Below are 26,677 nucleotides of genomic sequence, written 5' to 3'. Positions count from 1 at the left end.
CTCATTTTGGCAGACTCCTCAAATTATTTTGCAACATAAATTTATGTCATGCTTCCGGAAATACAAAGGAAATAGCTGCGTAGTTTCACTTTCAAAAAAATTTTCCCAACTCTCTATAAGTGAGCTGGAGGGATCATGGCTGGTAAGTTAGGCTATATATACAACGTTTGTTTATTTCTTTTTTTAATAAATTAGGTCTCTTTGGGAAGGGGTGGGAAAATCTTTTAGGAAATCTATTCTGTCTTCCAGAGCACAAAGCATATTTGACCAAAACTGGAGTCAAGAGGAAATTGTTGATTAAAAATGGAATGCAACCTTATATCCCTGCATTGCCTTAGTTTGGAACTTCTGTACTACCTTGGCTTTCAGCATTGAGGTATAAGTGGTAAAGATACTTTGGTTTAATTGTTTTTCTTTTCTTTTCTTTCTTTTTTGGGTTTTTTTTTTTTTCGAGTTTCATGTTTCAGAAAAACATTTCTGGTAAGGAAATTATGAAAGACAGGGAGGGACTGATTTGTTTTGTTGCCTTGAATTTCAGTTGTAGTTCCTTTTTGCATTTTCAAATGAGCTCAGCTGTGCTGTCAAAAGTGTTGATGGATTAGATAGGGTGGTCAATTTGAAATACATTTCACAGTTTGGTTTTAGGCTCTTTCCAAATGTGTTCCATTCTACTTATTTAACATACCTAATTATTTAACAGCCTATATAATTAGCTGTTCTTGTGCTTATAACTTTGTCTTGACACATTAGAACAAACCATTCATCATCCCTGAAATAGATCTCCCTTCTATCTGCTGAAATACTTTTATACCTTTAATGTCCAATTCATGTCACTTCTTTTCTAAATCTTTCTAGATTCCTGCATATGAAAGTGCTCTCTTCCTCCCTAAATGTACCTGGAATCTTTTATCTTCATCTTTTGTCTTTCTTTGTGCATTTATTATATGTTTTTGTCAGACTATAAATTATTGAGGGCCTAAAATGTTAATTATCATTTTATATCCTCAATTATTTCTCTTAGTAAAAACATTTTATTGAATTTAATTCAATTTAGTAAAGAAATCTGAAAAAAGTACTCTTAAGATCACAAAGCAGTGGATAAACTTGATCAAGTCAACAAGCCAACCAACAGCATTTATTAAGCTTCTAAAATAGTCAGGAAAAAGTCACACAATAGTTCTAGTTTGGTAGAAGCCTTCAAAAATATTAAGATGAATTACTCTTCTAGGTCCCTTTCACAAGTTTCTGAAAATCAAAGTCTCATTTGATTCATTCATGGCATTATTAATATTGTTAAAAATAACGATTTCATTGACATACCAACTGGAAGAGAGTTTTCAAGGAGTTAGAAAATTAGAAAAGAGAGGGAATTCCTGGGACTAAGAATCTGTCCACAGGTGGCAATTATGGAGTCCTCTTTTTGAAGAAAGGGATTTTTGCTTTTTTTAAATGTATCTTTGGTTGAAAGAGTATTCCCTATTTTTTTACAGACACAGTCCTGAAGGAGAAGAGGAAGCTGTTTGTGGAATCAGTGGACAAGGGCTTAATCAATGGATTACTGGATGATTTATTGGAAGTAAAAGTGCTGAATCAAGAAGAAATGGAGATAGTGAGGGAGGAAAATAAAACAATCAGGGATCAGGCTCGAAGATTGATTGATATTGTCATTCGCAAAGGTTCCAAAGCCAGCCAGTATCTTATTAAGAGTATCATTGAAAGAGATGGACATCTTGCAGACCACCTTGCTCTGTCTTCAGGTTAGTGTTAATGCCTCAACTGAAAGGGGACTCTAGATATAGCTTATACTTTGAAACCTTCTACAACTTGCATGTTTTTTCTATCATCTAAAAGAAGCCTTTGTCTAACTCACTAAGCTTAACTGTATAACAGTGATGCAATTCCTGGGAACGTTTTTCCCACTCATAGTCTTATTCTGGTTTTCCAAAAATAATTCAGTGAATCATCACTCCTATGTTTGTCATGTACTCACCTGTCCAGAAATGTTATAGATCTTGATAAGAATCTCTTCACTCTTCTCCTCATTGCCTATACATACAGCAAAGAAATAAAAGGGTGAGTTGAGTTCACAGAGAAGAAGAATTTTAAGAAATATTTAGATTAATTGTGAGTAGCATCATATCTCAGTGGAAAAAGAACAGGTTTCTAGTCCTGCAAATGTACTCCTACTGAGAAATGACAGCATTTAAGAGACTCCTCCTACCGATGTGAAGTTATTGTCCTATCAGTGTAGACAAGGATGCAAATGGAGGTGAGAAGACAGATTATTTCATACATGTTCAGAAAGACTGCAATTAAGAAAGGTAGATGAATTGTACTTTGTGAAAAGGAAAAGTATAAGAGGCAAGTTCAGAATGTTCCAGGCTGTGAATGGCTTTAAATGCCAAACAGCATTTTATACTTGATGGTGGTAATAGGGAGCCACTAGAAATTAATGGGTGATGGATATTAGTATCCCTTGGAAAATCTTTTCTTTAGGAGAATCCCTGGATTAATCACCTTCCAGTGCTAAGATCAAATGGGAAAAGTCCAGGTAGTCTCTATTTTCTTCCAGGGAACTCAAAAGGCAAAAATAACAACAACAATAATGAAAAGAATAGGATGAATCTGTGCCTTAGATAGCAGGTCAAATTTAATAGTTTTCATTACTGATTAGGAACAGTGGCTGAAGTCAGTTTGATTGTCTTTACAAATAGCCTTTGAGTCGTCCTGGAGTAAAAGAACTATAGGGACCTTCCTTCAGGGAACTAAAACGTTCCTTTTTTTCCCCTTTCTCCCATATCATGAAAAGAGAAAAGTTCAAGAGTAAAATTGTTTTCCTGATCGGTCCTGATCAAATTTTGTTCTAGATTATACTCCAAATTAACTACAAAGACAACACATAGATACCACACTAATAAGATACCCAGGGAAATCGCGAAGTCTTGAATCCAGACATTTGTAAAGAATCCTTAATAAAAGCTATGGACTTACCATAGACACAAGTAAAAACAACTCTTTTCCAATGAGGAATCATTTAGATTAGGTTTTAATACTTCTATAGGTAGGAAATGCCCAAAGATGTCCTATGAGAGCAGTCCACTACATTGTTGGACTATTCAAATTGTTATGATTCTTACTCATACTAAGTCAAAATAAACTTCCCTAAAATTTTCTTTGTCCTATTAACGTCAATTTTATGCTATGAAACAACAAGAACAAATTTATTTCTTAATATTCTTTAAGATAGCTATCATATTTCCCTGTAAGATGTGTTTTTTAAATATATTTTAATTCATTAAACTGTTTTCCTTATATCATTGTTCTCATATCTCTCATTATCTTGGCCTTCTTCTATATGTGTTTCATTTGATCATGTCCCTTTTAAAAAGTAGTGTCTGGAATTGAACACAAGGATCTAGATACAATTTGTGCAGATTCCAATGAAACAATTATTTCTATTCTGGAAACACTACATTTTTGAATGTAGCATAAGAAATTCAGTTTAGTGTAAATGTGAGGTTAAAGCCCTCCCACACCACTTAGACCTGATAGATTTATCTGGTGAGAACTTCTCTCAATCCATTAGTCAATCAATCACAGACTTTATACTAAAGCAAAAAGTCCTAGAAAGCTAGGAAAATTGTTAGCAATATATACTATTTATTTATTTCCTCAATTCCACAGAGTTTAGGGAAATTAAACTCTGTACTGTGGATGTCTCTGTACTGTGGCTGAGGCCTATCTAGTAACTTTGCAGGACTTTTCACTTTCTGAAAAATACTTAATCCATAGGTTGAGTTATATTCTTCTTGGCCCTGGTAAATACTTCTAAACTAAATTGTGAATTGGTCCCTATCTTTATATTAAAGTTTTCATGAGTTTTTAAATGACAACTGGATATAATTATTGATTCATCATTAATAGGAACAAGAAAATGGGAACATTTTCTCCAATAAATTGATTTCAGATCTCTGGTCCATTTTATTGTCCCTGGGTTTTAAAGTATAAGGACTTTCCAATTCACCATCTTTATTTTTCAGATAAAGAAATTAAAGTCTAGTCACTTTCAGTCAGGAATTCTTCATCTTTCTGTAAGATGGGCCTCTTGGCAGCCTGTCAAATCCAATGGATCCTTTCTGAGAATGATATTTTTAAATATATACAATTAAACATAGATTTGCAAAGGAAATTATATTTAAATATAATTATAAAATGCTTTTGAAAAAACCTTTCTGAACTTTAGGTTAAGAAATTTTGGTCTGAAAATTTTTATTATCATACATCTAGTTAATGACAGGTGTGATTCTAGAGCCCAGATCTTTTAAATTAAATTTAAGAGAGGTCTATTAAAATCTAATGTCAGGACTTCACATAAATCTTATTAAATTTCATCAAGCTTGTTTTAGTGTAGCATTCCTGAACTTTTAGATTAACTACAAGAAAATGCAGTTTTTTTTTCTTTCTTAAATTCTAGTAAGGGTTTAAGTGAGGCTTTAAATAAGTTTTCTGCCAAAGAGAAGGGCATGTTCTTTAGGAGAATCAAATTCATCTCCTGAGAAATCAATCCCAATAGAATTTATACCTGTAAGGAGCTGCAGGAAACACATGCCTCTAATTTTACATATGAGGAAACTGAGGACCAGAAAACCTAAATGGCTTTGCACAAGGTCACATAGCTATTAAGTAGCATGCTCGAATTTGAATCCATATCTACTATCTCACTCTCTAGTAGTTTCCTAAACTCTTCAGAGAACATGGTCCTAATCTACATTCCAGATGAAACAAAGTAAGATCTTGGAGGTGGAGGATAAGGAATATTTAATTACTATAAACTTTTGAACTCAGACAAGTAATACAAGCTTTCAAAATTAACATGTCTCTAAAGGGTATTTTTTTAAATAACTTTTTTATTGACAGAACCCATGCCAGGGTAATTTTTTACAACTTTATCCTTTGCACTCACTTCTGTTCTGATTTTTCCCCTCCCTCCCTCCATCCCCTCCCCCAGATGGCAAGCAGTCCTATACATGTTAAATAGGTTACAGTAGATCTTGGATACAATATATGTGTGCAGAACCGAACAGTTCTCTTGTTGCTCAGGGAGAATTGGATTTAGAAGGTATAAATAACCTGGAAAGAAGAACAAAAATGCAAGCAGTTTACATTCATTTCCTAGTGTTCTTTCTTTGGATGTAGCTGCTTCTGTCCATCCTTGATCAATTGAAACTAAGTTAGATCTTGTCTTTGTTGAAGAAATCCACTTCCATCAGAATACATCCTCATACAGTATCATTGTTGAGGTATATAATGATCTCCTGGTTCTGCTCATTTCACTCAGCATCAGTTCATGTAAGTCTCGCCAATCCTCTCTGTATTCATCCTGCTGGTCATTTCTTACAGAACAATAATATTCCATAACATTCATATACCACAATTTACCCAACCATTCTCCAATTGATGGGCATCCATTCATTTTCCAGCTTCTAGCCACTACAAACAGGGCTGCCACAAATATTTTGGCACATACAGGTCCTTTTCCCTTCTTTAGTATCTCTTTGGGATATAAGCCAGGTAGTAACACTGCTGGATCAAAGGGTATGCACAGTTTGATAACTTTTTGAGTATAGTTCCAAATTGCTCTCCAGAATGGCTGGATGTGTTCACAATTCCACCAACAATGTATCAGTGTCCCTGTTTTCCCACATCCCTTCCAACATTCCGCGTTATCTTTCCCTGTCATTCTAGCCAATCTGAGAGGTGTGTAGTGGTATCTCAGAGTTGTCTTAATTTGCATTTCTCTGATCAATAGTGATTTGGAACACTCTTTCATATGAGTGGTAATAGTTTCAATTTCATCATCTGAAAATTTTCTGTTCATATCCTTTGACCGTTTATCAATTGGAGAATGGCTTGATTTCTTATAAATTAGAGTCAATTCTCTATATATTTTGGAAATGAGGCCTTTATCAGAACCTTTGACTGTAAAAATGTTTTCCCAGTTTATTGTTTCCTAAAGGGTATTGTTTTTACCTCTTTTTCTCTTCTGGGCCTCAAAGAATTGCCACTTCATGATTCCTCATGAACCATGGTTGTTCCACAGATAGGGCTTGGTTCTGAATACTGATTTTCCAGTTTCTTCATGGCATATGTAGTTCCTTCTACCCTTGTGTTCTATAGCAAGGGCTAAAGATTTTATATAATAAGTACTCAGAAGAAAAATCTCCATCTAAGAAAAGGAGCCCAGTCTGTGAATAGGTTAACCCATTAACAAAGAGGTGTTTCTGAGCAAAATGATCTCACAATCCTGACACTTTCTTCCTCTTTACAGGATCTCAGACAGAACAACTACCTACTGTATCTGAAGCATTTTCGAAAAAATCCTCTTCCTCACCAGGTAACCTGGGGCCCCTTTCAGATAAAAACAAAACAAAACAAACAAACAAAAATCCTTAGCACAAGTAACTTGGAAAGTGGAGACTTCTCATTGGGAACTTCAGAACTCAGATTCCTCACTATCAAATCAAGTAAAGGGTTGAGCTGATAGAGTTAGAGTAAAAGAGTAGTGGGAAAATTGCTTTCATCCTTGATCGTAAGCAAAAAACATTTTACCTCCTTTGTCTGATTTAGAGATCAATAGAAAGTTCCAAGATCCAGGGACTAAGAGAGAGTTGTGGATAGTTATTATTTACAATTTCTGAAACACCAAGATTGAGTGGGTGAGTCAACTAAAACAATAAAATTGTGTTTCGCTCTCCAAAAAGGCTTATTTTAGCCATATATATATATATATATATATATATATATATATATATATATGCTGTATAATTTTCCATGTCATAGCTATTTTCTTTTACACATTATTTTCTTCTTCCTCAGGAATAATTATTTTCCCTTGACCAATGGTTTAGTTTAGATTTCTGTGGGTTAACATATATTTGTCCATCCAATGAGTTCATTTCATAATTGTATCCATCCTGGATGCTACTTACTATAGGCTGTCTTGAGGGGAAGCATTTATAGATCTTCACCACCAGCTGGTAAAGGAATCCTTGGCTCAACCCCTACTAGGTTGATTTTTCTAAACTGGATCTTAGACTCTTTGTACCATAGCTTCTCTTCAAAATTCTCCACAGCATATCTTCCCCAAGTTCAATGAAGGGAAAACATAATCTCTCATTATCAAAAGATAGAGCCTGGTCTTATTCACCAACTTATTCACCAAGTAAGTTACCTTACTGTTTTTCATTTTTCCAAACAACACTTTAATTCTCTCTATTGTGTCTTTCTCTAATTCAAACTGATTTCTCTCTTATTCCTCAATGTAATTTAATCCTACTTATCCCCACTCAGATCTGGAGATCCAAACTTAAATCTTCCTTTCTCTATCTTTGCATTTTTCTGATATTCATTACAACTTATGTCCCTTCTGATAAAAATGATTGTCAGAATGCCATTTGTTTTCAGGTCAGGAGACAGAGAGAGAATATTCCTCACTTTTCTTTTACCATTTGTAGTAACTGTCTTTTCAGAATAATTTAGCAAACTCTCTTCCTTTTTAAATTATACTATCCATATTTATCACTGAATATGAAGCTTAATAGCCTTTTCCCACCCATTCCAAGTCCATTTATCCTTTCTCAATGTCTTCTGATTCTATTCAACATCACAATTTTATAATCGATTTTCCTTCCATATTCTACCTTCTATGTTCCTTAATCTATTCAGCTTTTTGGATCTACTCTTCTCTTCTTCCTCAGCAATGTATATTATCATTACTACACCTCTTACTAGTTCTCAAAAATGTTTACTTCCATTATCATAAGCTCCAAAATTCTTTGTTACATTATAATATTTTATTCCTGTCTTACAACCTATAACCCTAAAATTTCTAACCTTATTTTTTATCCTTATTCTTTATTAAAAATCTTTGGACTTTTAATAATTTCTTAGTCTATATTATTCTTCCAGTATCTATATTCTCCTCTCTCCCTTATCTAATTGCTTAAATTGAGTAATTCAAATGGGCATTATAGTGTTCTTTTAAGCTCTTTGGCCCTTTTTGCTATTGTTGATTGAACCAAGTTAAATTGTTCATATTATACCTCCTTTGCTCCCGTTTATGGGCTATTGAAAGAAACAAGAGGAAGTCAAAAATCATGATTACTGGATCTTCTACAAATTTATTAGGTTTTGTGGAAGCAAGATGTTCTTTTAATTTTAAATTGATTCTCTATTGAATTTATCTCAGTGGATGTCCCAATCCTTCTTGTTTCTTAGACCCAATGTTTCCCCTTCCTGCTATTGCTATATATAAATCAAAATATTAAACTCTGGACATTCTTAATGCTGAGAATAGAAAGGCAATCCTTTCAGTTATTGAGCAAACATATGATAAAAAGCTTTTTATGTAGTTCAAAATTGACTAGATCAAATTACATTATTCAAGATAGCAGTTTTGCTCAATTTTAATAAGACACCACATTAATTAAAAATAACTAATGTTTCAAGTTTTTTAAGCTTATAGCTGTTATATCTTTAAAGTTATTAAAGCTCAAAACTACGATAAATTTTTGGGATATTATCTCGTTATTTCTCTGTAAAATTTGTCGACATTTCATATATATTCCCTACACACATTTCTTCTCTTCATACTATCTTCTAAATGCACTGCCATCTGGCTTCTGACCTCATCTTTAATCTAAAAGAAACCTGTGAAAAGTTGCTGATGTTCTCTTAATTAGAAAATACTATGGCCTTTTTCTCAACCCTCATCTTTTCAAAGCTGTGCAGCCTCTGTACTCTGTCATATTCTACTGAATTTTTTTCTTCTTGTTTTACACGACACAACTTTTTTTGGATTCTCCTTCTACCTTTTTTATCTCAAGCCCTTTAACTGATTATCATCTAATTCAATCTCTCATGGTGGACGTCACTCCAAACTTTGCATTGTACCTATGTTTCTTTTATTTGTCCAATATTAGCAATATTGTCAGTTTTCTTACATTCATCTCTAGGCTGATGATTCTTAAACTTTTATAACCAACTGTATATTTTTAAGTCACTCTCTCTTTTCTCAACACCAATTCCAATTTTCTACCTGCTTTTTGCAGTTTCTATCTTTTAGGCATCTCAAACCAAAATTATCTAAAACAGAAATTTTCATATTTCTTTCCATACTCTCATATCATTTGAACTCTATTATTTTGTTGAAAGTACCACAATCAAAGAAACTTAAAACAAACAAAAAACAAAAACAAAAAATGTACTGCAATCTGTCCAATTATCTAGGTGTAAAACTTTGATATATTCCTCTACTTCACACTCTTACTCATGCCAAATGCTTAAATTGGCATTTTTCATTATTTCTGCCTTAACCTTTCTCATATACATCATTTTATCCTCATTTACATAGCCAAAAATGTAGTTCTAGTTTTCATCACTTCTCACTTGGATGATTGCAATTGCCTTTTATTTGGTTTCTCTACTTCAAGTCTCTTCCCATTCCTATTCATTTGTACAGGGTTGTCAAAGTTCCTTAAAAGTGTTTCTATGTTATTTCATCTCTTTATATTCCCCAATGAATAACATAATACTTTCTTTAGAGAAAATATTTAATAATGGCTGTTGATTGATTAAATGAAGTTATGAACATGTTAACCTATGGAGTTTTTAACTAGGGCACCAAAAAAATCAGAGCATGTAGTAGGGATTTTTGTCCAAACAATAACATATATAACAAGGTCTCTTAAATTTTGTAGTTCCTCAGGCAATCCAGGCCAATGCCACAGACACACTCAAGCTTTGTTCCCATGAAGACTTCCAAAGGCTAAGGAAGAAGATGGCAGGACAGGTGCTATGTATTGTTATTTCACTGGAATTCAGGGGAGAAAGAATTGGTAACTCACCCAGTTACACATGTGATGCTTTGGTGGGAAGAACATCTTTTCTTGAGCTACATCAATGATTGTGAAACATCAAAGAACACAATTTTTATAGTCCATACCAGATTTCTTGATCCTTTTTCTCCAGTTACTAAGGAAAGTTTAGATTTTTGTCCAAGTCCCCATTTCTATTTAAGACAATGTTTATGTCGTGACATCCCATAAAAATTGGGGAAGAAGGCTAATATACACTCCAGTGACCTACTTGGCTTTGCATTTGAATTGAAAGTGGCTGAGGAAGTCTTATTTACATTCATATGTATCCACTACAGATATACCCAGTGATGGAGAAAGAAGGCCGCACACGCCTGGCACTTATCATCTGTAATGTGGAGTTTGATGAGCTATCTCAGCGTAATGGAGCTAATAATGACATCATAGGAATGCAGAACCTTCTTGAAGGTCTGGGTTACAGAGTAGATGTTGAAAAAAACCTCACAGCTTTGGTAAGCACAGAGGCAAACCATTTTCCACTCCAAAAGTGATAGACAATCCCCACCCCAGGCAATACAGAAGTGTTATCCCAAAGGCCAAGAAAGCTCAGAATTGTCCTCACAGAGTTCATCATCATTGAATACACCATTTCACAGTAGGAAGATAATAAATATCTAACATAGAAAATTTTCGTGGACTTGATGAACCTGTTCTCTTCCCTTGATATTTCCCTAAAGATATTAATAAGGATGTTTCTATATATTCTTTAAAATATAACTTGAATCTTCATTTGAATGGAAATCATCCATTTTGCATCTGGAAGAACAAAGGTCAAGAATTTCAAGGAAACTAATGGAATAAAATTAAATGAAGGTAGTCTAGCTGTACCAGATCTAAAATTACATTATAAAGCAGTGGTCATCAAAATCATTTGGTACTGACTAAGAAATAGACTAGTTGATCAGTGGAATAGGTTAGGTTCAGTAGGACAAAATAGTCAATAACTATAGCAATATAGTGTTAGACAAACCCAAAGACCCCAGCTTTTGGGATAAGAATTCACTATTTGACAAAAGCTGCTGGGAAAATTGTAAACTAGTATGGCAGAAATTAAACATTGACCCACACTTAACATCAATATCAAGATAAGCTCAAAATGGTTTTGTGATCTAGACATAAAGAATGAGATTATAAATAAATAAGAAGAACATAGGATAGTTTACCTCTCAAACATGTGGAGGAAGAAGGAATTTGTAATCAAAGAAGAACTAGAGATCTCTATTGATCATAAAATAGAAAATTTTGATAATATTAAGTTTAAAAAGTTTTTGTACAAACAAAACTAATGCAGACAAGATTAGAAAGGAAGCAATAAACTGGGAAAACATTTTTACATTCAAAGGTTCTGTAAAGGTCTCATTTTCAAAATATATAGAGAATTGACTCAAACTTATAAGAAATTAAGACATTCTCTAATTGATAAATGGTCAAAGGATATGAACAGACAATTTTCAGATGAAGAAATTGAAACTATTTCTAGTCATATGAAAAGGTGCTCCAAATCATTATTGACCAGAGAAATGCAAATTAAGACAACTCTAAGATACCACTACACACCTGTCAGATTGGCTAAGATGACAGAAAAAATAATGCGGAATGTTGGAGAGGAAGTGGGAAAATTGGGACACTGATACATTGTTGGTGGAATTGTAAATGAACCCAACAGTTCTGAAGAATAATTGGGAACTATGCTCAAAGTTATCAAACTGTGCATATCCTTTGATCCAGTAATGTTACTACTGGGCTCATATCCCAAAAAGATCTTAAAGTAGGAAAAGAGATCCACGTGGTACAAAAATGTTTGTGTCAGCCCATTTTGTAAGGGCTAGGAACTGGAAACTGAATGGATGCCCATCAATTAGAGAATGGCTGAATAAATTGTGGTATATAAATATTATGGAATATTATTATTCTCTAAGAAATGACCAGCAAGATTATTTCAGAGAGGTCTGATATGAATTGATGCTGAGTGAAATGAGCAGAACCAGGCGATCATTATAAATGGCAACAACAAGATTATACAATGATCTACTCTGATGGATGTTGTTCTCTTCAACAATGAGATGATTCAAACCAGTTCCAATTGTTCAGTAATGAAGAGAATCAGCTACACCCAGATTGAGAACTATAGGAAATGAGGGTGGACCACAACATAGCATTTCTATTCTTTCTGTTATTGATTGCTTGCATATTTTTTTCCTTCTCAAGTTTTTTTCCTTTCTTTCTAAATCCAATTCTTTTTGTGCAGCAAGAAAACTATATAAATATGTATATATATACATATTTTACATTATATATATAGTTAACATATTTAACATGTATTGGATTATCTGTTATCTAGGGGAGGGGGTGGAGGCAAGCAGGGGTAAAGCTGGAACAGAAGGTTTTGCAAGAGTCAATTTTGAAAAATTACACATACATATATTTTGTAAATAAAAAGCTATAATAATAATAATAAAGAAATCATCCATTTTACTCCTAAGATAACCATTCAACTGAATATCCACTTAACCAGTGTCTTTGATTATACATTCCTTGGTCATGTATTTTATGCTTTCTTTTAGGAAATGGAGTCAAAGCTAAAGCAATTTGCCTCCCGCCCAGAGCACCAGACTTCAGATAGTACTTTTTTGGTGCTCATGTCTCATGGTGAGCCAAGAGGCATATGTGGAAAGGATTCCACAAAAGAAGCTCCTCAAATACTACCTGTTGACAGGATCTTCCAAATTTTCAACACCAGCAACTGTCCTAGTTTGAAGGACAAGCCCAAGATCATTATCCTTCAGGCTTGCCGAGGGGGTGAGTATGGATTGAAATTAATCTAGAGCATAAAACCATTGTTTGTTTCATCTTCTGTTGGGTAATCTGCAATTCTCAATTATTATAGATTTCAGCTCTGATGGAACAATAAGCAATGTCAGCAAAACCTAAATATTCTCTCCTATGAGAATTCTATTTGTTGGCTGCTGCACATCCTGGCAATAGGTCTGGTAATTTAGGAAGAAGTTGCCTCAATCATTTGAAATATATCCATCGACCACTCCTTGGAAATGAGTCACAAACCATTCTGTCACCTTTGCAACCTAAATAGTCAGGAGTGATGGGGGAAAAGATTAGACCTGGATACAGAGATTCTTTGGTTTAAATTAAGAGTCAGAGGAAGGTTCAATGTATTTGGCAAAATAAGACTTTGAATCTGGATTCAAATCAACCTTTATATAATACCATCTCATTTAGGAAATGGTTTTAACTTCCAAGGCAGAGTTGAGTTTACTCTTGTGGTATATAGAGAAGAGTACTGACTATGCAGAGAACCTAGGTTGAAATTCTGCATGTGACATTATCTGTGGGACCTTGAACAAGTCACTTTAAAGTTTTGTGGTCCTAGGTACCTTAGGTTTAAAATAAAGGTGTTGGATTAAATTATGTCTGAATTCTAAAAGATCTAGCCTTTGAAGCTGATAGACACATGATCATTTTAGTCCCTTAAAATCTCAATGGTACTGTTCTTTATTCTGTAAGATTTGAAAGATACGGTACTTATTGTGGTACTTTAATTAAGTAATATATGTAAAGCATTTTGCAGTGTTTCAATGATATAGAAATATTAGCTATTATTGTAGTGTTGAGAAAAGCCGTATGTTGATATGTAGAAGAAACTCTTTCTAAGGGGTGTGTGTGTGTGTGTGTGTGTGTGTGTGTGTAAGAGAGAGAGAAGAAAGATAGAGAGTGATAGAGAGAGAGAGGCAGACACAGAGACAGAGACAGAGAGAGAAAGAGACTTAGACTGAGAAATGGGAAAACACACAGAACCCAGAGAGACACACACAGACACAGACACAAATACACACCCAGAGAGAAACAGAAACAGAGAACAGGGAGAGACACAGAGAAAGAGACAGACAGACAGACAGAAGAGAGCCAGCTAGACTGTCAAGAAAGATATTTGAATTGTCAGTGCCAAATATTAGCTCAAAATTGAGGATGCTTTGTTAACCCCCAAATCTCATATTTCTACAGGGAATTCAGGGATTGTTTGGGTCAGTGATTCAGCAGCACCCTCTGCAGACAAGTGTCCCCAGGACTCAGACATCTTTGAAAATGATACTCTCTGTAAGGCCCATGTGGAGAAGGACTTCATTGCTTTCTGCTCATCAACTCCAAGTAAATCACTTCCTAGAAAGAATTGTCTTATGTGTGACTCCTAATGTACAATCTCCACTCATCTAGTGTGAAATGGAACAAAAAGCCATATTGGGATTTGGTGGAAAGTCATATGTAGCATACTTGATTTCTCTACTCCTTTTCCAGAAATCCTCATTTTTTTCTTTTCTGGTTAGATTTTATGTACATTTTCTCAGATTAACTAATTTCATAATATTCTTCATTGTTCATTCAGTAAGATTGATTGACTCAGGACTTACTGTTTGCAAAACACTGTTCTATATAGTAAAACATCTTATACTTAAAATAATTTGTAATTTGTGTAGGCAATATATATGTATATGTATATATATAAAGTGTTTAATGTTTATATATATATATGTAAATATTTATAAGCATTATCCACTTAAAAGTACACACTGGATATTTTGGAAAGACAAATTCATCAAGTATATAACATACTGATTAAAAACAAAAGTAAAGAAATCAGAGTTAAATTAAATTAGAAAGTATTTATATAAAAACTAAGCTTTTATGAAAGGCATTGAAGGTTATAGGGGTTATGGCTTGGTATAGAGGATGGGGAAAAGAGGTTATAGTAACATGTATTAAGCCCTAGTATCTCATTCCCAAATATATTCTTCTGGAGAACAGAGTGCCTCTTTAGAGAAAGAAGAAACAGATTAGTACTGAAAAAAGATCAATAAGAAAAATGTTATTGAAGAAGTTATCCTTGGGGAAGAAAAACTAGTGAAATGTCTTTTATTCATTCTTTCATTAATTATCCATTTATTAAGCATCTATTTACTAAAGGCAACACATTGTAATTTTTTTTTCTGGAAGTTGCCTCTTTGCTTTTCTGTTTTCTCTGTGATAGGGAGAAAAAGTGCCTGATTTATAGAATCTAGTGTTGACTTAATTTAAGCCCTCATTACTTCTAGTTTGGACAATTGTAATGAGTTCCTAATAACTCACTTTGTCTCCATTTCCTCTTTATTCAATCCATCCTTTATATTGTTGCCAAAATGGTCTTAAAGTACAGATCTGAAAGTGTCATTCCTTTGCTCAGAAAGCTCCAGTTGCTCTTCCATTTTATCCCTTGGATTCATCACAATTTCTTGTACATAGCAGGCACTCAATCAGTGTTTGTTTAATTACATTTCCTGAAAGGTAAAAAACTAAAAAGAAAAACAAAGCCTAATTAACCCAACAATAAAAAAAACTCTTAGCCTTGCCTTTAAACCCCTCCAGAATAGGCAATTAGGAAAAAAATTGTCACTCTTTGTGGATGATATGATGGTATACTTAGGGAATGCTAGAGTGTTGCAATAGGGGAGCTACCTGCCAGTGGCTGCTGGAGGTCTAACTCAGATATGTAGAATGGATCTCTTCATGTGAGAGGATGATGATGATACAAGGCCCAGAGGCAGTTGCTTTAAATCTCTCATCAGTCTCCTGGCTCAGCCCTTTGACCCACTTAATTAGCCCGACTAAAAAAGTCTTACCAGCTCTCTTCTACCCTTCCTTCCCTGTGGGTTACCGAAGGTACTCTGGGAGGATCCTATTCACGAACAGCTCTCAGACACTGCTTCTTCTTCTTGTAATTCTTATGCTTCTTATGCTCCACATTAGGCACCAAAATGTAGTGTCCAGACTAGCTCTCTGGAGGATCTCTGGAGGAGCCTTGGTCTTAGGTGGAGGAGTGATGAAGGCAGGAGACTCACGAAGATGGTCAAAGATGGAGTCCGCTTGTCTCAAGTCCTCTCAGCCCTTAAATACCTTAGTACGATTATATCACTACAGCTCATTGAGCATGTGCCAACTGTAGAAGCATTACATCACCATATCCCACTAAGTATATGCCAACTAAAATGATTATATCATTACATCACACTAAATATAAATGAACTAGAGAACCATTATCTCATCAATCACACTGAGTAAACACTCTGCTCTTAGCATCCTTGTTTCAGATATATCTTTCTCAGTGTTCTCCCACTATCTGCAGTCCTCTACACTAGAGAATCAGCTAAAAAACTACTAAAAACAATTAACTTTAGCCAAGTTGCAGAATACAAAATAAATCTACATAAATAATTAGCATTTCTATAAGTATAACGAAGTCCAGCATCAAGAGGTATAAAGAGAAAACATATATAAGACCCTCCAAAATGCTTACTACTGAGCTTTTGACCCTAATTTCCCACCACATCTCTTTCTCACTTTTTATGTTCTAACTAATTTAAACAAACATAAATACTCTAATAACATCATACCTCCTTTCCTCTACTGCAATTGTTATAATCCTTCAGAATTCAATTTAAGAGGCATTTCCTCTGGGAAATTTTCTTTGATCCCCTTTTCCCAAGTGAAAATATTTTCTTCCTTTATAGCAATTTTACTGAATCTCTTCTTTGTCCTTATTGCACTCAACCTTTTTACATGCTTAAGCGTGTTTATGTGTACTATACACTTTTGAATTGTAAATAACTTGAATAAAGGAAATGCATTATTTTTCATCATTGAAATACTTTGTATATGTCAGATATCTGATATATGGAAAATTCAATTCTATTCCCAGATAACATGTCCTGGAGAAAGAGAGACACGGGCTCTCTCTTCATCATCAAATTGATTGATTGCTTCAGAAAATATGCATGGTGCTCTCACTTGTATGATATTTTCTGTAAGGTAAGAGAATTTGCATAGCATAAATTTTTATCCCAATGCTTCAAAAGCCCATATTTGTCCATCTTGATTCTCTTATTTTCCCCCTTATGTCCTGTTAATCTATGAGAATCCTTCCTAAACTATAAGGCCTAAGTCAGTACCAATCTGACCTGACATAATTCACATGGGACAATCAATTCTTCATATTCTCTTCCTGCCTTGTGGCAACCTATATGAGTGGTCACTAATTTCAGGCAAGAATCTAGACCTACTTAATCCCCTCTCTTCTCTTAAGAGGTTTGCAGATTTTCTTGGTAAGAGATTTTTCTTGATTCTGGTACATATGTGTATTTTTCATGAGTTAATTTTTCATCTCTTTTTGTTTAGGTCCAGCATTCATTTGAGATCCCAATGGAGAAGATGCAAATGCCCACCATTGAAAGAGCAACATTAACAAAGTATTTCTATCTTTTTCCTGGCAATTAAAATTATTAAGCAACAGAAATGGTAGCTGTTGGCATCTCAGGTAAATTATACTCTTGTGGGATGGATAAAATTTTCCATCTCCAGATCTAATTTGGATAATGGGGGGGGGGGGAGTACAAAATGATATTTGTTTTGGTGAATAACGTAGAACTTTGGGATTTTTTATTTTTGATCTTACATGTCTTTGTCTCACTTACATAAATGGAGAAGGTGATGATCAAGCCAAAACAAACCTAGCCAGAGCATTTTCTTTTCCTGGTTGATAATAGTGTCCCATATTTACTACCTTGTTCTTGATGTTGAATATAGTCACACTGATGAGATTTCAGTAGGAAAAAAAATTAGATTGGAAGTAGGACTATGTAGTCAGTTAGGCCTTTTATCACACCAAATAATAGTCATATCTATATTCCTAAATTGTATTATAGCATTTCAGTTCAATAATATTCCTAGATCAGAGCATCCTGAGATTTAATGTTATGTTATTAAATTTTGAATTCAGATTATTCTGGGTCTTTTTTCTGATTAGTTTGTTTAGTAAATATTGAGGTATATATAGACATCACACTTTTGTGGCTGTATCCTTCATTAAACAGTTTGGCCTAGGCTAAGAAATAGCATTATCTTTTCTCATGTTGTATTTCCTTCTTTCTTCTCTCTAGGAAGTCACAAGTGATGCACTACTTATATAGCTACCTCTTGTGGAAGGATTTTTCCGTATGGGGATTTTTGATGTTGTTATTGCCTGGTTTTTCTTTAAACAGTCCAATAAATACGAAGTCAAATAATCTGTCAGTTTTATTTGTTTGTTTTGTTTTGTTTCATTTCGTTTTTGCCAGACAAAAGAGTTTCCTCCAGGAGAAATTTCCCAGAGTGCTTAATGGTTGTCAGAGCAGGACTGGACAGTACAGAATATTCTAGTTTTCCCAGTACAGTACTATTGAATTCAGTTCAGTTAAGTATTTACTAAGCAGCTGCTCCCCATTTAGCCTCATATTAAGAACTGTGGGAGAAAAACTCAGTCTTTGCTTTTTAGGGGATTATTCATTTATTGAAGATAAAAAATATATAAACAAAAAGCAAGTAAAGAAAATTACAAAATCCTTCCTTTGCTATTCACCAATTTAGATTCTATCTAATTTCAATCCTTTCATTGTACAGATTGTACAATTGTGGATTGTACAGATGAGGAAAAGATGATTTGGTCAAGATCCCACAGTAACAACTCTCTGGGCCTTTTTTATTTATCTGTAACCTAATTAGAGATATCTAAAGTTCTTTTGAGATCTGCTCTATGCTTAGAAGTACTTATCTGTTAAGTATTATACACATTCACCACATGCAATACTGTGTGCCTGGAACATGGTAAATCCTTAAAAATTCCTGGAAACAATCCTGAATAGCAGGTTCTGCTATTATTCCCATTTTACAAGTGAAAAACAAAACAAAAACAAAAAATATGATTCATTGTTCTTGTCTCTGAAATAACCATTTTATTCTTCAAGTTACCATAGGGAAACAGCCAGGTTAAAATAATACAATAAATAGGAAAGTTTCAAATGCTTGGAAAATAAATCCTCATCTTTAATGAACATGTGAATGTAGTTAGGACTGCTTTTTTTTAACTTTATCTTTGTCTCACTAGCTTAACTTGAAGCTCTTGTTCCTAAAGTAAGCCTTAATCAATCCACTCTGGGTAGAAGGCTAGACAAAAATTTCTGGCTAAAACACACTCTGAAGAATATTTGATTTACCAAGACTGCTAGCATTTTGCAATGTGAGGATAATGCTAAAAGGAGTTGATTAACCATCCAGACATCTGGTTTCAAAATATGCGTTCTTTCTTACTAACTGAGACATTTTGACCAAGTCTTTTTATCTTTTTGAAAGTTTAGTTTTCTCCTTTGTAAAATTTTATGGCTGTACTAGTAGTCACTTCCCTTCCAATTTTAAATCTTATGGCAGAATTTTTAGGGCCTACTAAAAACCTGCTTACTTATTTTCTTAATGGTCTGAAGACCACTTGTAACAAAGACATTATTAAAAAGACATTTCTCCCCTCCCCCACAAGCTCCAGATCCTGGAACTCAAAACATTTGGAAGACTGTGTCTTTTAGGTCATATCCTTTATCCTTGCTTGTAGTTTTCATGTGCCAGGCACTTTTTAGCTTTGCCCTTTTCTAGCTTTCTGTTACAAATGACCTATAGATTGATATTATCATGTGAGAAGCTCAGGGCAAAAGCTTTCAGTAAACTAAATTTGGTGCTAGAAAAAAAATAAAAGGTTTGTTATTATTTTTCTATATCTGTTCGTCTATCTATCTTAGTGTCCCATTATAAATGGGACTATATATAGTGTTATACATAGGGCTGAAGATAAATTTATGTGAATGAGATGATAATTGATAAAAAAAATTGATAAAAAGAAGTAGGAACAACTTTTTTGTGTGTACTTTTAAAATTTTCTCTGCCAAGGAGAATGATCTTTAGGATGAAAAAGATGATACAAACATGGTAAAAATAATGTGAAATCCAAAACAAGTGAGAAGATGAAATTAAGTGTTTGGCTTTGATCAATTCAATTAATCAGGTACTGAAGAACTATTGTACATCACAGTATGATAAAAACAGGATGGGCAAGATTGTTGACCTGTGAGTAATCTTTGAAAAATCATGTAGAATAAGAAAAAAGCAACTATTATTTCAAGTAAAAAAAGGTGAAAAGGTGGAATCTTTGAATTATAGACTTGTGATTAGGACTCTGATAATGGCTAATATTCTAGAATTCATTCAAAGGAATATTTGTAACAATGGTAAAATACAGATATTCATTACTAAGAACAGAACAATGGCTTTATATTGAACTGGTAAGTCTGGATGACCACTTTCATTGCCATTGATAAAATTACTAGATTGATATGTTTTATTGAACATAATACTTTGAAAGAGTGTACCTAGCTGTTAGCAAAATATTTAGCAATTTTAGCTAAATATTTAGCTAATTTCATTAGCATGAAGAGATAAAATGTAGCAGATTGTAAAATTAGATATATTCAGAAGTGATATAATGACTTCAAAGAGTTACAGGGAAAGAGGGGAAAAATTGAGCTTTTATTAGGCAAGCTATGAAATTCAAATGACTATAATTTAAAGGAAAAAAACTCAAATTTTAAGCAAAATGGGTTACAATAAACTCTTCATAGTCACTTAACTCTTTTTGCCTTAGTTTCCACATCTATAAAATGAAGTGGTGAAGTAAATGGCAAACCACTTTAGTGTCTTTGTCAAAAAAAAAAAAAAATTCAAAAGGGGTTCACAGAGTAACTGACATGATTGAAAAATTACTAAACAATAACAAAAATCCTAATTAATACATTTTTTATTTTGAATAATAGTTTTGTAATTTTCAAAGTACATGCAGAGATAGTTTAAAACATTTACTTTACAAAAACTTATGTTCCAGATTTTTCTTCCTCTTTTCCCCACATCCCCCTCACCTAAACAGCAAGTAATACAATATGGGTAAACGTGCAATTTTTCTAAACATTTTCACATTCCATTTATCATGCTATACAAGAAAAATCAGATCAAAAAGAAAAAAAAATGAGAAAAAAGCAAGCTAATAATAACAAAGGTGAAAATAATATATTGTGGTCCACATTCAGTCCCCACAGTCCAGCTTCTGGATGCAGATAGCTCTCTCCATCACAAATCTATTAGAACTGCCCTGAATTACCTCTGTTGAAAAGAACAAAGTCCATTAGAGTCAATTATCACATAATCTTTTTGTTGCTGTGTACAATGTTCTCTTGGTTCTGCTCACTTTATTTTTTAGCATTTCATGTAAGTCTCTCCAGACCTTCTGAAATCATCCTGCTGATTGTTTCTTATAGAATAATAATATTCCATTACATTCATATACCCATCCATTCAGTTTCCAGTTCCTTGCCACTACAAAAAGATCTGTTACAAAAATTTTGCACATGTAGGTCCTTTATCTTTTTTATGATCTCTTTGGGATATAGAGCTAGCAGAGAAACTGCTGAATCAAAGGGTGTGTACCCTTTGATAGCCCTTTGGGCTTAGTTGCAATTTGCTTTTCAGAATGGTTGGATCAGTTCACAATTCCACGAAAAATGTATTAATGTCACAGTTTTCCCACATCCCCTCCAACATTTATCATTATCTTTTCCTGAGAGTTGAGCCAATCTGAGAGGGAAGTAGTGATACCTCAGAGTTGTCTTAATTTTAATTTTTCTGATCAATAGTGATTTGAAGCATTATTTCATATGTCTAGAAATGGCTTTAATTTCTTCATATCGAAATTGATCATATTCTTTGATCATTTATCAATTGGAGAATGGCTAATACAAGTGTTTCTAAGGAAGTAAAACTCTCCTAATGTAGAATGCAGGATCAGATTCACTATATATATTAAATAATAACCAAATTTACTTCCACATAAGGACTTTGTCCATCTATAACATAAAAGGTAGATATAATTCTAAATATTCTGATTTCAAATTCAGGGTCCTTTATTCCATTCTACATTTTCACATCCATCCCTAAATAATGAGATGGCCACCTTGCTCACATGTCACAAATCTATTTCTAATGATAATCCAAACAGCAAGAATGGAATCTTTGACTTTTCTATGATATTCCAAAAATGAAATTAAACAAATTATTTTTGTTTATTTTTAAAATTTTATTTTGTTTTTTAATATTATTTTTATTCTGATGTAAGTAAAATTCTCCTCAGTATTGACCACCTATTTCTGTCATGTAAATCCTTTAATCTTCTATTAATTATCTTTTGTAAACATAATATTTTTTCAGTATCCCCTTCATGAATTTAATTCCCCAGTGTCATAATCTTAAAAGCTAAGGAGTGAATGAAAAAACAGTATCTCAAAAAGAAAGGAATAATTTGAAATTTGAAAAACAACAACTAAATAACAGCTCCCTTATATCATCAGGATTTGTCTGTATATTTGAACCATGGTAGGAGGAAATAATGATGATAACAAAAGTAATAATAACAAAATGTACTCATAATTATTATATACAATTTTCTTTACCCCTAACCTATGAATTAGGTACTTTAATATAATTTTACTAAATTTACACATAATCCTTTTGTCAGAATCTCTCACTACAGAAAAGGCCTATGCATCCTTTGTGAAATTTTGTCTTTCTTTTGATTTATATTTCCCACCAAAGAAGCTTGAGAAAAAAGTAAACATGGATTTTCCACTTATAGACATATATTTCACAATATGTGTGGTGTGTATGTGTATGTGTTTGGCAGTAATGGGCAGAGGATAGGGCAAACAAAAGTTTAGTCCAATCTTGTGATTTCTTCAAAGTGGGAAATTACCTCTTTTGGCAACTCTGGAAAGGAAAGTGTATTGATAAAACATTTTTGAAACTACACAGAAATTTTTTGAAATGTTAGTAAGGAGACTGATACTATCTTGTTAAATTTAATATGCATTTAAGAAAACTACATGGTGGAAGCACATGGTTTTATGAACTTTTTTATATAGTGAAAGTTTAGGTTTCTTGGTGATTAAGTCTATAATATAACACAAGGCAGTAAATAATTCTTATTACCAATGCAAATCAGTAACAAATCCTTAATTTATTGTCTTTAAGAGTAGTCTATACTAAAAATGTTATATGTGTCCCAGTTAGGATTTCAAATTTTCCTTGATTCTAATTGTATTCCCCATATCACCATTCTCTGAATGATATAGAAGGAAGTTTATTTGATTTTTTATTATATTTATTTTTTGAGGTCGTCGGAGTAAAGTGATTTGTCTAGAGTCACACAGCTAGGAAGAGTTCAGTGTCAGAGACCAGATTTAAACTCAGGTCCTCCTGACTTCAGGAATAGTCTTCTATCCACTGCTTCATCTAGAAAACCCTAAAAGGGAAGTTTAAGAAGGGGACAGCTAAACATAGGCTTTGAAGTGAGTAACCATCAGTATCAAAAACTGACATAAACCTCTAGTCACCATCAATTAAATAAGCATCCCTCTTATACATTATTGCCACTAATCCCTCTCTTACCCATGGCAAGGAAAGGGAGAAAAACTAAGGTTATTAAGACAGATAAGATCAACAAGGGAAAAGAAGAAGTGTTTGATCTAGGTCCTTCCAAGTGATTTTTGGGATGTTTCCAATTAGGAAGAATGGGGGGAGTGAAGCTTCTGGAGAGACTCACAGGAAAAAAAGAGTCTGAGGGGATTTGGAGAAAATGGGGCACTACATCAGAAAATTTTTGGTTCTCCAAATTTTCTCCACACACACAAAAAGAAAGCTCATTCCATCAGGGTGGCAACTATACACATGGGGTAAAGCAGTTGTCTTCCTTAGACAATTTGAGAATAGTTCAGGAAAGAATATGTTGCTTTCAGGAAACATTATAAAAATTAATGATGTACAAAAATATAAAATAAAAGGCAGGGATAGAATTTAGCATGTAATGAAAGCAGGGATAGTAGTCATGATCTCAGACAAAGTTAAAGTTAAAATAGATTTAATCAAAAATGAATAAAAGAGAAACTATATTACGTGTCCATAATAATATTCAATACTCTTTTAGACTACTAAAATACCTTGGCAATATAAATTATCTGAGCATATTGGCAAAACAGACACAGGAACTATATGGACATAAACTTAAAACCTTTTATGCAAATTTATACAAACTCATAAATAGATAATTGAACTATTTATTTTTCATATGTAGGTAAAACTAATATAATTTCAAAATTGATTTTACCTAGCTAATTTATTTATTCAATGACATTCCAATTAAATTACCAAAAATTATTTAATTAGAAAAAAAGTTAATTTGAAAAGCAAAAGTTCGGGAACTTTAAAGAAACCAAAAAAAAAAAAAAAAAAAAAAAAAAGATGTAAAGGAAGTAGATTCAGTTGTATCAGACTTTAAACAATATTATAAAAGAGAACATTGTTGAAGTGTAAAAAGGATAATTTTAATTACTTTAAATTAAACTTTTCTTGTATAAATAAAACCCATGTAGTTAATAATAAAAGAAATGCAGGAAATTGGGGGGGAAACTTTCATAGATAATCTCTCAGATAGGATGTGCTTGGATTGGAATAATGCTAATGTTTAAGGCATGATGAGCTAGTTGATTTAATAAAACCTGAAAAAAACTTGGACATATGAAGGAAGATGCTATCTACCTTCAGAGAAACACATGTCAAGTGGAAATAAACATAGTACAATCTCTTATAGATGTCTATGGGTATATAGGAATATATATGAATGTTTAAAGCTATCTTTGTTTTATCTATCTATCTATCTATCATATATATCCATGCTTAATTGTTTCTTTCTTTAGGGCAGATAGAGAAAGAGGGGAAGAGAAACTAAAAAGTGCCCAGCAGAGAACAGCCAACAACATAAACAAACAAAAAAAAAAAAATGGGCAGCTTTGAAAATAATTTGTAGTAATTATTATTAGGATTTCTTGAAATGGAAATTTATCATTTTATATTGAATCCTCTTTTATTGTCTCCTATGTAAGTGACATTTTTTCCCATTTTGTTTTTGACTTTAAAAAAAAGAACTATTAAAAAAAATGAAGAGCAGAGACTGACATTAGCTACGGACTAGTCAAAGGCATTGAGATGGAAAGGAATCCCATAGGAATCCTGCTAATTCTGGATGTTTTACTACACTCCAGTATGCTCTGAGAGGATAAAAGATCTTAGGACCATCCAGTGAAAGCACATGGAAAGGAGGCAGGGGACTGATTAACCCACTACTCATTCCATCTCCACCTCCCTCCCCTCAAGTTGCACCAAGGTATAATTTCTTAACTCTTTCCTAAATTTTGCTGGAAGAGTTCTATTCCATGTTTGTATTTAGAGAGATTTAGTAAGATTTGTACCCATTTGTGTGTGGGATCAGAGGAAAATAACTATTTTATTCTATTCCTGATTATTTGCATACATGCATAAATGTTTGCTATTGAATAAATACCTTTTGCCTGGTTTGGTGATAGATCTTAATGTATTGGGTCAGCTCAGGCATGATTTGCATAAATGATTACCTTAGTCAGCCTGAACTTGAGAAAAATAGCTAGGAGCTCCAGAGTCATAGTTATCTAACCACTTATAATATTTTATATTCATATATCTTGAAATAAGCATGCACCATACATCTTGCAACTTATTTTCTTCCGTAAAATTTTGCATTTGAACCAGATCATGTCTATAATTCTTTTCCCCCTCTATATTGTATGATCTTGTAAAAAAAAAAGTCATTTAATTGCCCTAGCAACTTAAATGAGGAGAAGAGAAAATATTGTAACATTTATTATATACAGATAAGGAAAATAAGATTTATAAAGGATAACTTTTTGTTTATGATTAAACAACCAGTGTGATCTATACCTTTGGAACTTCATTTAGAAAGCTCTTTGCTATGCAATATTACCCATTAAGCAAAGAAATGACCAGTAGTTAAAACTAAATGTTCAATTCAGAAACTTTGTATCTAAGGCAGACTTTCCACTAGTTCTGGAGGTTAATTGGCTGATGCAGGGGATAAAGCTCTAGCCTTCTACTCAGGAAGAACTGAATTAAAATTTGACATTAGACATTAAGTAAGCAACCCTGGGCAAATCACTTAGCCTCATCTCAGTTTCCCCAGTTGCAAAATGACTTCTTCCTCACAGGGTTGTTAGTATCAAATGAGATAATATTTGTAAAGTTCTAAGCATAGTGCCTGGCATATAATATATTCTTATTAAATGATTATTCATTTCTATATCTATATAGCTATAAAGATAGATATAGAGAGATAGAGTGACAGAGAGACAGTGACACAGACAAGTAGTGACAGAGACAGACAAGAGAGGGAGAAAGAAGTGTGAGAGGAAGACAGAAATAGAGAGACAAAGAGACAGACACAGACACAGAGCAGACAGAGAGATAGTCCAAATGCAAGATATTACAGAAAAAAACTGAGATTGCAAAACATATGGTTCATGTTTATTACAAGGTATATGAATATAAAATACTGGAAGTCTATAGATAAACTAGCTGTGGAGCTCCTAGCTATTTCCCCCAAGTCCAGTATGACTGGCTAAGGTTATTTATGTAAACCACAGTCTGAATTGATCCAATACATCAATTTCTCTTACCAGAGCAGACAAGAGCTATTAATTCAATAGCAAACATTCTACTGAGTATGTAAATAACCAGGAAGAGGCTAAAATAGTAGTCTTTCTCTGCGTTTCTGGAGAAAGAGAACTTGGAATGGGAGACTTGGAGAATGGTTAATTGACAAAGTCCTAGAGAGAAAGCAAAATAGACATGAGAGGAAGGCAAAAAGGAAGAACAAAAAAAGGAGGAAGAGAATAAAAGAAAGGGAGGGG

The 26,677-nt window shown here is 33.4% G+C and overlaps 1 protein-coding gene across 2 annotated transcripts; it reads left to right on the top strand.

Moving 5' to 3' along the window:
* The first annotated feature begins 62 nt into the window (after positions 1 to 62).
* On the top strand, positions 63 to 18,043 carry LOC100935043 (caspase-1). 2 transcript variants are annotated; one of them, XM_012546963.3, is made up of 11 exons: positions 76 to 142; positions 250 to 376; positions 1,491 to 1,757; positions 6,329 to 6,394; positions 9,759 to 9,850; positions 10,214 to 10,387; positions 12,500 to 12,734; positions 13,956 to 14,099; positions 16,681 to 16,790; positions 17,157 to 17,295; positions 17,918 to 18,043. In XM_012546963.3, the coding sequence occupies exons 3-10, from the start codon at positions 1,601 to 1,603 to the stop codon at positions 17,253 to 17,255; spliced, it is 1,077 nt and encodes a 358-aa protein (XP_012402417.1). In that variant the 5' UTR covers positions 76 to 142; positions 250 to 376; positions 1,491 to 1,600; the 3' UTR covers positions 17,256 to 17,295; positions 17,918 to 18,043. The 2 variants fall into 2 exon arrangements, with proteins under 2 accessions (XP_003766617.1, XP_012402417.1); XM_003766569.4 differs by lacking the exon at positions 250 to 376 and having other exon boundaries at positions 63 to 142.
* Positions 18,044 to 26,677: the final 8,634 nt, after the last annotated feature.

The sequence above is a fragment of the Sarcophilus harrisii genome, chromosome 3 (assembly GCF_902635505.1).
Source record: "Sarcophilus harrisii chromosome 3, mSarHar1.11, whole genome shotgun sequence".
Taxonomy (NCBI): Eukaryota; Metazoa; Chordata; class Mammalia; order Dasyuromorphia; family Dasyuridae; genus Sarcophilus; species Sarcophilus harrisii.
This window is presented reverse-complemented; position numbering and strand designations above follow the sequence as displayed.

What these genes read in the sequence shown, in the direction of transcription:
- LOC100935043 (XM_003766569.4), top strand. An exon ending in AAAATCCTCTTCCTCACCAG is followed by an intron (nt 6,395 to 9,758) that starts GTAACCTGGGGC and finishes TAAATTTTGTAG; the next exon opens with TTCCTCAGGCAATCCAGGCC. An exon ending in CCTTCAGGCTTGCCGAGGGG is followed by an intron (nt 12,735 to 13,955) that starts GTGAGTATGGAT and finishes ATATTTCTACAG; the next exon opens with GGAATTCAGGGATTGTTTGG.